Source organism: Megalobrama amblycephala, linkage group LG8, assembly GCF_018812025.1.
Source record: "Megalobrama amblycephala isolate DHTTF-2021 linkage group LG8, ASM1881202v1, whole genome shotgun sequence".
Taxonomy (NCBI): Eukaryota; Metazoa; Chordata; class Actinopteri; order Cypriniformes; family Xenocyprididae; genus Megalobrama; species Megalobrama amblycephala.
In genome coordinates this window covers 30,337,403-30,353,691 of record NC_063051.1, presented here as the reverse complement: position 1 = coordinate 30,353,691, position 16,289 = coordinate 30,337,403, and the positions used below count along the sequence as shown (strand labels likewise).

Here is a 16,289-nt window from a genome sequence, read left to right as displayed (position 1 = left end):
AAAAAATCATTATCTCTAAAAAAAAGATAACAGTTATTACATTAAAAGGAAAAGCCTCCATTTCCATTTTCTGGATGAAGTCTTTAAACTCCTCTTCTGAACCAATAATATGAAAGCTAAAGTTCACGTGCTTTACATAAGTCGCCAGGTTGAAAAATGGATGGAGGCGACGGCGCCAATTTTTTCCATAATGACACGTTTTTTTTTGTCTGTTTGTGCTATAAAGGAAGAGGAAGAGGACCAGCGTCAGGACAGCTAATGCTCAGCATATAGTCTGGACCCAGTTATTTATATATATGTTGAAAATATAGAACGAGAGAGAAGTGCACCGTGAGTGAAAGATACACACCCATTGGTTAATTACACTCTGGGTTATTTCTCCACGGACTTGACCTCAGCTGAGTAAAAACACGCTTGAGTTTCATGTCTCTGAATGCACATCTTTAGAAACTCGTTTGGAAAAAACAGTTTTTGATAGAACACATAGTGCAACAACAGTTTGACATCCAGTCTTGATGGGCAGTGACCTGTAACGCTCAGTGCAGTGTGTCATTGGTGGTTCATTAAGGAAATGAATGAAATGGAAGATGGCAAAACTAGTGGCATCAAGAGAGGAGTGGAGTGGAACCTCCTGTTCTGTGGCTTGATCTGCTTTGTGATGAGTAAAGAGAGGCCATGTGGAACAGATTCTTCTCTACTTTTAAGACTTTAACTATGAGGCACATTGTTTGTGAGCAAAAACAACGCATCTAAATAGAAACACGATGAAGAATTCACTGTTATACAAGCCACAGAGGGGGGAGAGTCCACCTGCTCAACTCTCTTGCACTACAAAAGACCTTCCCCAAGAAGAAAAGATTGGACATTGAAGAAGAGAGCAAATAGTTACCTGCGTCCACGTCAGCTAGTTAAAGAAGAGGCCAAGGAAAGAGAGAATAAACAAAACTCAAATCAAAAAGCAGCCAAGCTAAACATGCACACAGTTAAGAAACAGCAGGACAAAGAGAGAGTGAAAGAGAGAGACTGAGAGAGAGAAAGAAGCATAACTTTCATTCATTCATCACAATCTTATCAAACGTCAAGAGGCTTCTGCGCCTGTGGGTCACGAGCAGGGCTTCACATTAACGCCCGCCAACTCGCCACATGTGGGTGGATTTCAACAGTGGTGTGTAACGCAGTCACGGGTTTGGTGGGTTGAATTTTATATATAATATATGCATTTTTCAATTGTAGTCTTTTAAAAAAGCATCTGAAATAATAAACTAAGAGCAATGTTGTCAAAAAATATCGATTTTGAAATATCCGAAACACTTCCAATACTCATTTTCCGCAGAATAGATACACGATACCAGCTGCGTTTCCTCTCTCTCTCATCTCTCCGACAGCGAGTCGACACACAAACCATCCTCCCTTCACTCACTTATTTTATTTGCTCCGGATGAATATTGTTGGTGTTACAGGGCTTTAATTTCGGCGTGGGATTGTGAGTACTGGGCATAATTTTACAGATTTTGTACTCGCACCCAAAACCACCTCAGTACTAAATTACGTTTGTTTTCACTGCTCATTGCGCTTAAACAGTTACATACACACAAAATGGCAATCTTGGCGAGTATTCAAGTAAACATAGTTAGTTATGTTTTAAGTGAACGTAAACAGTTGAGAAAGAAAACTAGGGCTGGGTATTGACACAATTTTCACAATTTGATTCGATTGCTATTCACATTCTTGCAATTCAATTCGATTACGATTTCGATTCGATTTGATATCGATTATTTTGGATGTAGTATATCAGTTACAGTACAAAAAAAAAATCTCTCAGCTAATGCTGTAAACTACACATGAGAGTCAGCTGGTAGTACTATAATAATATTGAAGGTTAAATTAATTTATTTATATACAAACACTTAAATTACACTCAATTATGTTTTTATTATAAATAAAGTTTAGAATTACATAATCATATTTCTACTCTAATTTGTTTTGTTAAATATAAACATTTAAATCACGGCAGTCATAACTGATTTATTCAAACATGCATTAAATATTGAAGAACATTATAATGAATATGTAACGGTGCATAGCTATATTCATCAGAATGCTGCTTTCTAGAGTCACTTTTCTAGCTGACTAATGAGTTTATGGTCACTGAATATGTTTTTCTGAGGTCAATGTGACGTTACTTGACATTGTTTACAAGCTGTTTTATTGATGTCTTTCCGAGGTTGAAACACTGATTGAGCGATTACACGAGACATGATACGGATTTCAGTAAGTTGTACTGTATATTTTAACATACCTTCAGATGTTCATGCATGTTTATTTCGTTGTAACTGGTATTAAAGCGGAGGAGAGGATGATCACATGCTTCTCTTTAACTGAGGCGCTAAAGCGATCTGTCACGCCACATTAAACAGCGCCAAAACGGTGTTTATTTTCTGAATCTCATAATAAGATGGACGTCATTTGAAATCTTTGTTTCATATCAAAAGTAACAAAACACAAAGATTATTGCAATTTATTGGATTGGAGGCGCTACATATTCTGCTCATTCATCAACTGAAAATCATCTTCTTGGGATTTAAGAATCGATATTGGTTAATAAAAATGAGAATCAATTAAAATCGAGAAATCAATATTTTTTTACCCAGCCCTAAAGAAAACACGTGTAACAGTATAATTGATCCGTGAGTCAGGTCTTAAAGGGTTAGTTCACCCAAAAATAATGTCATTAATTACTCACCCTCATGTTGTTCCACACTTGTAAGAACTTCGTTCATCTTCAGAACACAAATTAAGATATTTTTGATGAAATCCGAGAGGTATATGACTTGTCCATAGACAGCAATATAATCAACACTTTCAAGGTCCAGAAAGGTAGTAAAGACATCGTTAAAACAGTCATGTGACTGCAGTGGTTCAACCTTAATGTTATGAAGCGACGAGAATACTTTTTGTGTGCAAAAACAAAACAAAAATAACTTTATTCAACAATCTCTTCTCTTCCCTGTCATTATCCTTATGCAGGTAACGTAGTAACACAGTGAAGGCTTCCGTGTTTACGTCCGATTGCCGGCTCAGTATTGGCCAAAGCTGATCACGTGATCAGCACAACGCACGCATGTGATACTGACGACCAATAATGAGTTGACGTGGAACACGGAAGCGTTGGACGTAAACAATGTATGAAAAGATATAGTTGAATAAAGTTGTTATTTTTGTTTTGTTTTTGCGCACAAAAAGTATTCTCGTCTCTTCATAAGATTAAGGTTGAACCACTGCAGTCACATGACTGTTTTAACAATGTACCTTTCTGGACCTTGAAAGTGTTGATTATATTGCTGTCTATGGACAAATTTGTGTTCTGAAGATGTATGAAGGTCTGACGGGTGTGGAACAACACATGGGTGAGTAATTAATGACAAAAAATGTCATTTTTGGGTGAACTAACACTTTTAAGTGACAGAGATAATATTAAAAGATAATATTAACAATATCTATATATCAAAATTGTGGGCAGTGAAAATGCTGAGTGGCTATTAACTTTGGAAAACTACTAGCCACAGTGGCTGGTGAGCAAAAAAGTTAACGTCAAGCCCTGATCGTGAGTATGTGTGTATCTGAACAGAGATGAAACGCATCTGTCCTGAGGGCACGGTCAGGTCAATACAGCTGAAAAGGGCACATACTATCACTCACGCTCATGTGATGCAGGCCAGCCGAGCACTGAGGTCAATGACGCAACTCATTTCAACGTAATTCAAACATACAATGACTTGAATACACCTCTTCTGGGTACGTTTTTAATTTCTGTATTAAAATTAATTTTCATGTTTCTTTTGGAGCATGAAATCCAACTAAGTTTCAGGATGATACAACTGTCAAGAAAAAAAGATTTTGTGAATAAAAAACATTAGTAGATTGGCAAAATCTTTTATTATTATTATTTTATTTGCCACTGACCCATTTAACAAAAGGATAAAACATGCAGAGTAGAAATGGGTCACAGCAGTGAACCAGTTTATCTAGATTTTACGGTTTGCAGGGTAAAACCCCACTTGGAAAAAATTCAAAGTCTAAATTTGATATTTTACATTGATAAAAGTGTTTTTTTTCTCACGCCAGAGGGATTAGTCTGCACCAAACTGCTGATCCCAGCAGAGCTGCATTTCTAAATCAAACATGATTGTGGCGGCACAAGCAAAAACTGAGTTATTTACCCATACGGGGTGCTGGGTTTTGAAATGGTAAAGGCTGGGTCTGTGTTGAGACCACAAAGCCTGTAGGGATTTTTCTTTCTTCTTGCGTAAACATACACACACAGTCACACAGTTGACCTTGTGATAATATCACTTAATGAGCTCTGAGAATGTGTCTGTTCATGTAGTATGTGTGAGAGAAGGGAGGGACGGTGCGAAACCCATGCGGCCGCCTGCTTTCTTTGCAGAGTGCTCTGTAAAAATCTGCTCCAGCTCTACTTAGTGGTTTTGAGGTTGGGGTTACTCTACCAAAGCTAGGAAACACTATTTTTAAACCCAGCATAGTGAAACTTCAAATAAGGAGAGCAGGAATGGTTAGTTTTACTGGAATGTAAATTTGGAAATTTGCGGAAAGTTGCGGAAACGTGACATAACGTCACTGCAAATCTGAGTTTAGCGGCACTTCTAACGTCAGATGACGTGCTGGCCTCAAACGTGAAAGATTTAACCATGTCGCTCAGGCTTAGCAAGGCACACACTTCAACGGTCTCTGATGTCGCGCTAAGTTTCCTTTGGCACTCTGTGCTATAATCCACTGCGGCAAACAGGCAATTGACATTTCTGGGGGTTTTTTCTTGCAGGGCAATTTCCTGGTTGACCGCTGGTATGCAGTGGCTTGAGTTTTATACGGTAAAGTGCAAAGGAGAGGACGAGACATGATTAGTGCCCGTCGATCCGCCAAACTCCTTCTCCTGTGACCTCATGCTCTCGATGAGACCCTCGGGCATTTAAGCGAAAACTGTACTGAATGCTGCTTAAACTGATTGCAATCTTTAAAGAATACCTAAACTTTGCAAACCCTGCTCCGTGAGGCAGGCCAGCTTAACATGAAGGCATAATAACAGTCATAAAGGACATGAAATATTGACACAGGGCGCTTTTGAAAGTAGATCCTCGCTCGGGGAAGAGAGCATATTGTGGTGGTCTGGCGGCGTGCCTCGAATGTTCTCAATTATACATGGGGAGTATGGCAGAGTCCTCCGGCACAACTGTACCGTACTAACATACTAACAGCAGGTGTGCGGAGAGAGAGAGAATAAGAGGAGGAGGAAGCTGAAACTAGAATAAGAAGTGTCTCTAGCCTATGCCTGCAACACATAACTTTAAGAACAGAAGGCCACGTACATCATTGTCTTTCTAAAGCATCAAAGGGAGTAATATGAACTGTTTATAATAACATATATAACATTTTCAAACTTGAGAGTAAAAAATGGTCTCCATAGTTCACCATTTGATAGTACAACACCTACCTTCAGGGCTTTCTTCCTGCACATACGTCCCCGTCAGGTACCGGTGCACCAGTGCAGACTTCCCACTGGCCAAGTTACCCACAATGCCCTGCGCAAACACACAGCATTATTAGGGATATTTTGATATTTTTTTGTCTCAACTTATACCTGAAGCAAGTCCTAATAATCTGTGGGACTAAACATGGTTAACATGGTTTTATAACCTTTGCTGAGAACCAGTGTTACTTTTGATTTAGTTTTAGTCATAGTCTTTTGACTAAAATGCCATTTAGTTTAGTCATATTTTAATCATCTGAATTGTTTTAGTCTAGTTTTAGTCAATTAAATATCATACGATTTTAGTCGACTAAATCTACAGTAGATCTAAAATTGAATGGGTTTGGTTCAATTGTAATGCATTAAAAATTTCCAAACCCGTTATATACTCCTGGAGAAAACATCTATTAACCTGTTAATATGAATGATATTAAAATTTGAACATGCAATACAGGCACAGATTTAACTTCTGTGACATATAACATGTCTTTATTTATCTTAAAATTACATAAATAAAACCACTTCTCACTTGTTCTGGTCTCCTGATATAATAACTTGCATGCATCATTCATTATTCTTTCAAGCAGACATTTATTTGTATAAATTAAATATAATTAATCCTTATTAAAGCTATTCAAGAGCAGTAAATGCTTTTCTCTTTGTATTTTGTTGTTTGATTAATATTAAGGACGCAGACGGCAGAAGGTTTTTAGGCTGCTGTCACTTTAAGACTGAATACGCGGATCCAATACACTGATACACATCCGATATTCTTGATATTCGCATCCGTTACATTCTTTTGAGACATAACCGACTCTGTTTACATGAATAATTTCCAAAACGGACATTTTGACATAATGCTGTGTGTATTTGTCCATTTAGTCATGTAAGAGAGCTCAATTCAGTACTCGTGCGCTGAGGCTGCTTTCTGTCTGTGCACAGAAAACCGTATTGAATAGTGCTCTCTTTTGTGTCATCACGCTTTTTCAGATCTATCCATATGTCTGCGCTTCACTTTCTCCCAGTCCTATACATTTTTGAACATTTCATGAGACATGCAACAAGTGTATAGACAAATAGATTGGGTAGATCAGCACATTACAGTTCAAATGTGCGCATCTACAGTGCAGGACATCATTCTGACTGGATCTGTTCCCAAATCATCCCTCCCTAACATTTTTGCCTCATTTTTCATTTTTGTCATAGTTTTTGTCATTCAAAACTGGTTTTTATTTCGTTAACATCTTGCTTTCGTGTGTGAAAAAATGTTGATGAAAATAATGACGAAAAGTACTCAACGAAATTAACACGGAGCATCTAAATGTTTCTAATTTGTATCCTTTTCATTATATGAAGACCACATTAAAACTATCAAGCCTTTGCCATTCATTTGTGATTCTTTTCAAATAATTTCTATACATTTTATTGTTTTATCCTTGTTCCAGACCCAGAGTAAATAAATCTGAAACTATAAAAACTAAGAAATTACATAAAAAGAAACATTACATCACATTTTTCAAAAAATTGTGACTGTCCCATGATTGTAGTGTCATTAAAAAGCAATACTTTGACCCTAACAATGTTTTTTTCCTAGTAAGTTATTGTACTTGATTTCAAAGGATGAAATATGAGATGTGTTTGAAGAAAAAGTAAAATCGAGGTAAATATATTTTTATTTTAATTATGCAAAATGCATTAAAATATTGTTTAATTGACTTTTGGATTCATTAAATGCTAACTATGGGACTAGCCTTAGCAAGACAAGTCAGTCATTTTATTTTAAAACTGGTACAATGTCATTTTCACCCTCATTATTCCCAGAATGCTATCAAGCAAGACATAAAAAATGTGAAGGGAATGACAGAATTTATGATTATGTCCAATTGTGGATATTATTAGTGGGCCAACAAATAAACTACTGTGTAAAAAGAGTTTATTTTCTAAGAAACACTGAATTCAGCCGGTACAACCGGATCAAAGCTGTCTTGAGGTAAGGTGACAAACATGCAATACTAATATAAGCAATTAAATGATGCAAATGCAAGATTTTATTATTATGATTTTTAAAAAAGAAAAACAGGCAAACAATAAACATCAGTGACTGGACTCACCACTTTGAGCTCCGGTACTGAGCGACTGAGCGTCCACTCCTGACTGTTGACAAAGGCATCTGTAACAGAAAAAGAAGAGATCATCATAAATGTGTTCATGCACTTCAGTTCAAACTTCTTTAAAGATCAGTTCCAGATGCAAGGCTCACTGATCAATACAAAAAGTGGATGAAAAGGACACAGACAAACAGACCAAAATGGAACAAAATCATTCCCATTCACACTTATCCAAAATTAACATACTACACTACAGCACAAAACATGTTTGTGTTAATTTTAGGTCTTTTCAGCAGAGCGAATATCCAATACGTGTTAATTAGAGCCCACTGTGCCTTCACGGCCCCACGCTCAGCTGCACGACACGCTTCACATTACAATAGAACAATAGTGGCTGCAGGTGCACTGTGGGCTCAAACGCTCAGAGCACATCTGAGAGACCAGCAAATAAGCCTGCAAATCCATGACTCCAGAAGTGTATGGTGAGATTCGGGTCATGCTCAATAACGAAACAAAAAGATAAAGAATGCTAGATATGCCAGTTTGGTGTATTAGATTCTTAGGCTCTGTTCCAAACCCTTGTTCCTGGAGCAGCAGAGCATGGTATTAGTAATGCCGAAGTCATGGGTTCGATTCACAGTGAATGTATATCCATATGTATCTGTAATGCATGTCGTTTTGAATAAATGCATCTGCAAAATGCATTTACGCATACAAACATAGTGAGCCCCCTTACTTGTCTACAACCTACATAGACAGCTGCCTTCTGAAGACTAGGACTTTTCAAATCTGATCCGATTTTAAAACACTAGCGCCCAGTTTAGTTTCAGACTAAAATGCATGTCTTAAAGGGTTAGTTCACCCAAAAATGACATTTCTGTCATTAATTACTCACCCTCATGTCGTTCCACGACCTTCGTTCATCTTCAGAACACAAATTAAGATATTTTTGATGAAATCCGTGAGCTATCTGGCCTCCGATAGACTGCAATCTTGGTTCAACCTTAATGTTATGAATTGATGACAGCTTTATTGAACAATTTCTTCTCTTCCCTGTCAGTCTCCTACATGTTGATGTTGTAAACACAGTGCAGCGCTTCCGGGTTCTACCTCAGAATCAATCCAAAATATCTTCATTTGTGTTCTGAAGATGAACAAAGGTCTTGCTGGTTTGGAACGAAATGAGGGTGAGTAATTAATGACAGAATTTTCATTTTTGGGTGAACTAACCCTTTAAGACATGTATTTTTAGTCTGGGACTACGTACGTCACTTGATATCTTTTCATTTGTTGTATAAAATCAATGTCACATTTGCTATCGTGTGGATATTCGGGGAAAAATGCATTCTTGCTCGTATAATATATTATCAACATTAAAAACAAGAACTCACACCGGGTATGTTTCTGTATCGAAGACAGTTTGAATCTTAAATCAATCTCTATGCAGAGTTTGTGTCTACATTTGTTCTTCACACTAGTAAGTACTAAAACACTAGTAGATGCAGTCAGTTTTGACTGCAAAATATGAGGTAATTTGATTGGATGTCAAGTATTTGACCTTTTACAACCCCACCATTTTCCTGTTTTTACACTGTTGGAAATACCTGCTTGATTTTAGTGTTATTTTAAGGTGGGGTAGAATTAAATGAATGGAAAAACACAGCATTTTGTTGGCGTCACCTCACGTACACCAGTTTGGAAACCACTGCTCTAGAGACATGGTTATCAACCAGGGGTCAGGGTCCAGTAGGGGGCTTTAGAAAACCCTTAGAGGGCCAACATGACTTACTTTAAATCATTTTAAGACAAAACAAACTTTAGAATAAGCTAAAATGACAAGATATGAAGAGTTCAGATGCAAACACATCTTAGTCCATCTGACATGTTTTCTTTTAAATGATGTTTAGGTTCGGCAATTGAAAGCGGCTCATACGCACACGGACATTCATCTTGAAATGATACGATTCAATTCATGTCTTCCGATTGGTTATTTTGTGGACTTAGAGGCTTTTGCTGACAAAGGGAAGTGGCGTTTAGAGGTTTCTGCCAACGAATCAGTATTTCTGAATGGGCTGACGCTGGGATTTAGTGGATTTGAAGCATTTAAGTGTTTTACGAATGTATACAATGTGCGGAGAGCATTCGCTCAATATCATTATCTCATTTTAGCGGCTATTGCATCTGAACTCTTCATATTAATTATTTTAATATTCTCCAAACAACCAGGATTCCCACAGCCTTGAAAATGTTTTATTTATTATAAGGAAGCCTAAAATGAGATTTCTAAATGTTAAAAAGTCATGTAAATTAACAAAATCTTAAATATTAGCTCTAAAATATTTTAGATTTTTTGCATATTTGTTGTGAAAAATCACAACAATTAGAAGTGTCATGTAAATCAATGGATTAAAAAGAGTGGGATCCCCTGGAGAAAATCCAGCTCTTTAAACTTGGAATCTACAGAATCATGTAATTTATTTATTTTAATTGTAAATATAAATATTTTAGTTTTGTTTTTTTTAATTTACCGAAACTAGGATTGTCCATAGATTAAAACAAAGCACACACAAATACTAGTAGATCTATTTAGGCTAAACCATTTATAGCAATACTTATGTATTCAATGAAATAAGCATATTCACAAATCATTTGGCTAAACCTGTCCACCATCTTAGAAGAATTTGAGTCTTGTCCTCAAAAGGATACATGTACTACTGCCTTACATTTTGGCAAAAACAAAGCAACTTATTTTTAGAAACAGTTTTCACATTGAGAGTGTGCATATAATGTCTTAAAATGTTAAAAGCTCACTAGATTTATTTAGGAACAATGCTTTATTCTTCGTGTCTATCTTTGTGCACAATGCTGCCATCATCTATTCACTGATGTCGGATAACAACAGTCTATAATTTCTCAAGAGACCCATACTAAACACACGCTAATGCTAACATATATGCATAACCCTTGGGGAATTGCCTCCACTGCCACTTTTTGATAAGCTAGCAGATGAAGTATAGAAAGCAAGCAAGAGCCTTTGGGGGGTTGCTTCATATATTCCACTGAGTGACCCACAGAAGACCACAGTGTCTCAAATCTGAGAAAGGTTAACACAATCTGCAACCGACTTATATGAAAACCGACTGGGTGTTAAAGGAAAAATAAGGATTGTTTGGACATTTGATGATGTAATCACATATTTATCATATTGTTTTTAAGAGATTGGACTTATTTGATCTCCTTCCTCTGGTGGGCATGCGGTGCACAGATGGAACCAATCAACAGCGGTGTGACAGCTGTGTCTGTGATACTGTGACTCATTCAAAACGACAATCCGTAACATCGCAGGAGACGTGATGGGAGTGACAGACCTGTGATGATCCATTACAGCCAAAGCCCTTGTCATCCTTGTCTCACCTCTTCAACTTTAAATAGACTTGCTAGATGCTTTCTCATTATAAAAGTCAAAAGCATGGTTATTTATAAAGCTTAGTGCAGCCTCGATAAAAACAGTGATAAAAGACATTGCAAAATCTTTTAAAGAAAATTGACTGCGGTAGAATACGCAAATCATTTATAATGATAAAATATTCTTTATTCTCGCGCTTGCCTTAAACAACATAAAGTTTACACAGTTAATATAACCCTCAAAATGTATCTTTACAAAGTGTTCATCATGCAACATGTCTAATCGCATAAGTACAGTGTTTATTTGGATGTTTACATTTGATTCTGAATGAGTTTGATAGTGCTCCGTGGCTAAAGCTAACATTACACACTGAAGTATGAATTCATACTTTTTTTTGCTAAATCGTACATATTTTACAAGTTGCCAAATCATATGAATTTGTACGAGTCAAGTCATATGAATTTGTAAGAATTAGTCACCTCGTAAAATACGTACGAATTGGTCGTGAGATAGCGTTGGTTTTGTCTCTTAGAAATGCACATTTGATGGTAGCTTAAGTTGGGATGCAGATGTAAATACTAAAAAAGTTTAAGTGAAATTAAAAAACAAACAAACTAAAATGCATAATGACTAAAAAAATAACTAAAATGGCAACATATTAGAGTTTGTTCTATTATAAAACACAAATACCTAACTGCAAGGCTGTTATTGGTTATTTTTTTATTATTAAAAGGAATGAAATAAAATATTTAAAGGGATTTACGGGAATAACGAAAAAGAAATAAGAACGGTAAAAGTTCCAGGGCTATTGCAGTTATTAAGAAATAAATTTAAATCTCGTTTGCAAATCCATATTGTATGTCTAATACAAGGGTCGTAGATTTGGGGGGGGGGGGTTGAAACGTTGGTATGGTTGTATTGTATTGGGGGGGTTGTAACTGATGGCTTTGAATATTGGGGAGGTTACATCCCCCCCCATCCCCCCACAAACTATGCCCTTGGTCTAATACAGGGGTCCCCAAACTTGTTCCTGGAGGGCCGGTGTCCTGCAGAGTTTAGCTCCAACTTGCATCAGCACGCCTTCCTGGAAGTTTCTAGTATGCTTAGTAGGACCTTAATTAGCTGCTTCAGGTGTGTATGATTAGGGTTGGAGCTAAACTCTGCAGAGACACCGGCCCTTCAGGAGCAGGAATGGTGACCCCTGGTCTAATATGTCAAAAACACAAAACGTTTCTTGTCTCGTCACATTCAGTTATGAATTACATTAATCATATACCAAATAATAGAATGTTTTCAATTCAAAACTGCAAAATTTCATGAAAATGTTGAGTAGTTTGCACAAATGTCAGTGCAAACAGTCGTCAAATATTAAATGATTTAGCTACTTACTCGCCACGTACTCTTTCGCTACTAAAGCAAAAGCATCGCATTGGAATTCGCACTCGTCTTCTGTGAACAGTAAGCCCCGCCTCCTTTGATTTGATTGGTCAGCTCACTCATTCTGACAGTGATGAGCGCTGTTAGACCGCAGAGGCCAGACCAGTCCTAAAAATGTTAACTTGTTAAAACTTTCTTTGTAATCCTAACAACAAACAGAGCAGTGCATTAATGGAGGACAGCAGAGCAGCATCAATAATATCAAATACTGGAGGGGAAAATTTAGCCATTTCTAATTATTGGGGGGGACTTGCCCATTAAACTTTTTTAAATGATATCAGTTAATTAATTTTAGCATCTTAAAACACTAAAATAAAAAATAGAAAACCTGATTTTTGTTGTATGCCTCTTGGTAAAACAAATCTTACAAGTGGACCTCTTCAGTGACTGATTGTGTAGTAAGCACAGAGTTACCTCAACAAGACACCAATCAAGTCTTTAAGTTTGTGAAAGCCATGAATGACACAAAAATCAAGAAACAGCCAAGATATTCCAGCAGGTGGGCTAATGAAGGATGGACCCCTGAGGGAGGCTCATGTGTCTTATTTAAATGCTTTTATGTATTTGTTTATGTGTGTATGTAGGGTGAGAGTCTCATTTCACTCAACGTTGATTCTTTGCAGTCAGTTTCCCATGACCTGCCTGGACCCTCCACCCCCTCGCTGTGAGCTGACCGATTACAGAAGCGGACTTCCACCACCCACTCCGTGTGTTGGGCAGAAAATGGCGACGTGATGGAAAGAACAGAATAATGAGATTAGAAGTTAAAAACAGAAAGACGTTTACAGGAAGTCCATCAGTTTACAATAATTCTGCATAATGTTATCAGGGTCGTTGTCCTGGAGTCCCAGATCAGGTCATTTTATATAGCTCAGCTTTCCTCCTTTATAAATGTGCAGCTTTAAGAGAGTCTCCTGAATCATTAAAATCCCACACACCCAATGTAAGCATCCTGAGGGGACTTGGAGAACTAGGCCAGAGCAGTCCAACATCGACAGCATGAGGCTCCATCAAAGATTCAATTAGGATTTATGAAAGCGGAACTAACACACAAAGCGCAATAATGAATGTGTCGGGTGGCGTGCAACAATTAGCCATTTCACAGCACTCAAAGGCGCACTCGGTGCAAGTTAAAACTCCCAAGGACATCCATCATCATTCTCATATGAAGCTGCAACAGAACAGTGAGAGTATGTGATTCCTCTGAATGCAGACGTCTGGTATGAGATCCAAATTGCTTGGTTATATCTGGTCTGGACAGGAAGAAGTCGTCAGATTGGAGTTTGTGATTTTAAAACTCTTGTCACTTTTATGTGCTATTTGCATTAGGGTGTTTACCAGTGTTTCCTGCACCACTTTTGCAGCATCTGTGTTTTTGCAGTCCATATACAGCAAAATACTGACAAGAAATCATTTTACTGTTGAGTTTTTTTGAGTTGCACCAAAAGTAATATATAATATGGTGTGACCACTGTAGTTTCACGGGCAAATGACTCTAATGAGCTGCTTCTTTTAATGAATCATTACCGGTTTGTATCTGTCTGATGAATATGGGATGTCACGGTGAGGAAATTTTCTTAACTTGCGTCAATATATTGGCCTATTATTCGCGGGAACCACCAACTTGGTGGCCAAGTAATGTAATCGGAGTGTGGCCAAACACTGAGTGACACCGACTACCATTACCACTATTTACTTGTTTGTTTGATTCACATTAATGACAGAGCAGCAGATTTATTAGGCTACTGTCACTTTAAGACCTCCATTACACTGATACTAGGGCTGGGCGATATATCTCATGCGATATCACGTTCATTATCACAGATGAATCGCCTTCGATTAATGAACGCGATATTGCGTAGCTTGTCCGTGAACTACGGCTCTGTCTATTAAATGGTGCTCCATTTGAAAGCAGGTGATGGCGATTTAGTGGTAATCAGGGAACCGGCTTTACTGACGAATTGTGCGTGACAATCACATGCGATATATCGCCCAGCCCTAACTGATACACATCCAGTTTACATGCAACGGTTTCACTTGTGACATAACCGGCTGTGTTTACATGAATTACTCCACACGATGGGCATTTTGCCGTAACTGCGTGTGTTTTTGACCATTCAAGCGCAATAAGACATGAAAGAGAACTGAATTTGTGATCGCATGCTGAGAGACGCGGCTTTCTGTGTGTGGGTCCGCTTGACACCGCATTAAGTCCTTTTTCACTGTTTATTGTGCTTAATAACACTTTAACATCGCGCATGTCCCAAATTCGCGATCACCTTCTGATAGAGGCAGAAGACATACCGCGATATACACAATATAGCAACATTTCCAACAATAGATATGCCGCGGTAAAGATATGTATATCGTCATACCGCCCAACCCTAGTATGCTTCGCAGAAAACTTTCGCCATCATCTGAAATTGCAGTCCCTGTGGATTGCTATTGAAGGGACTGGATGTTGCGAAAGAAAACTTCCTGAACAACAGTAAATGTGACCACACTTTCATGAGTCAAACAACATTGGAGTCCATTGACTCCTATTGTACTGACAAAAAACACAGACCGTTTCTCAAAATATGTCTTTTGATGTTCCACAGATGAAAGTAAGTCATTCACTTTTGGAACGACATGAGTAAATGATAGAAATATAGTGACAGAATTTTAATTTTTGGGTGAACAATCTCTTTAAAACTTTAGGCCACGTTTCCATCTGGTATTAAGATGCATTTTGGTTGATGGGATCACAAGCAGACGAGGGAGATACATTCCCGTTTCCATCTCTTTTGTCCACTTTCTACCACTTCTGTCCTGATGTTCTTCGAGGGGAGGGTCTATGGGTGGGTAAATGTATGGGTTTTTTCGGATTTTTCAATCTAATGGACAAAATAAGTTTGCGCATCTTACATATGAACACGACCGGAGACGATGTAAAAACATGCAGAGCAGCAGCTTTCGTTTCCACTCTGACAGCCACAAGACCGGCCAAACGCTGTGAGTGTTAGAAATCAGGAATGGTGAGAGAACATTGTGCTTGGTACATTTTTCGTCTTTAAACTAAGCTTGGGTCAGCTGACAAAGTTTAAATCCCGTCTGGATAGCGTGCTTCACATAATGCATTAGGTCAGTAGGTGCTCTTTTGTGGCTGTTTGAACACATTTGACCACATGTGCGTTTACACTAAGAAAGCAATCCGGTCGAATGAGTTTTTAACTACCTCTGGAAGTGGTCGAAAGTGGACAAGCTCAAACGTTTTACACCTCGCTTACACCTGTATTTAGCGGCCGTCCACTTGTGATCCAATCGACCAAAACGCATCTTTTAAAACCAGGTGTAAACAGGACCTTAGACAGCCTGAACAGGGCATGTTTTTGAGCTGAACACTGGGCTATATCTGTCTGATTCAATATGAAACTGTAAAGTTAAATGCTGACACAAGTTCAGGTCAAAGATGGGCCATATTAGAATTGAAAATGAGGAAATTACACAGACAAAAAAGACACACATAACGCTTATCCAATTGCTTCCAGACAGTGAGAGGCAGTGAAGCTTCAGTTTAACTCAATTAACTCTGACTGCTGTCAGAAACATGACGTATTGCTGTACGCTCTGATCATTTGATGGAAGACACTGGAGAATCTCTCTCTCTCCGTTTCTCTCACTTTACACTTCTCATCTCATTCCCACCTCACAGACACTGAGAACAGCATGTTTCATCTCCTCATTCACTGCATCTCCCAAAATAGCTTCCCAAACAAAAAGCCACGTTCCCCAGCAGTTTTTGTGAAAAACA

At 37.9% G+C, this 16,289-nt stretch overlaps 1 protein-coding gene across 1 annotated transcript in view; it reads right to left on the bottom strand.

Moving 5' to 3' along the window:
• The window catches only part of agap1 (ArfGAP with GTPase domain, ankyrin repeat and PH domain 1), a 165,439-nt gene that overhangs the window by 109,878 nt on the left and 39,272 nt on the right, over positions 1 to 16,289 (bottom strand). Inside the window, 3 exon segments of the mRNA XM_048200479.1 lie at positions 890 to 904; positions 5,510 to 5,597; positions 7,657 to 7,715. Coding sequence (XP_048056436.1) covers positions 890 to 904; positions 5,510 to 5,597; positions 7,657 to 7,715 — 162 coding nt within the window.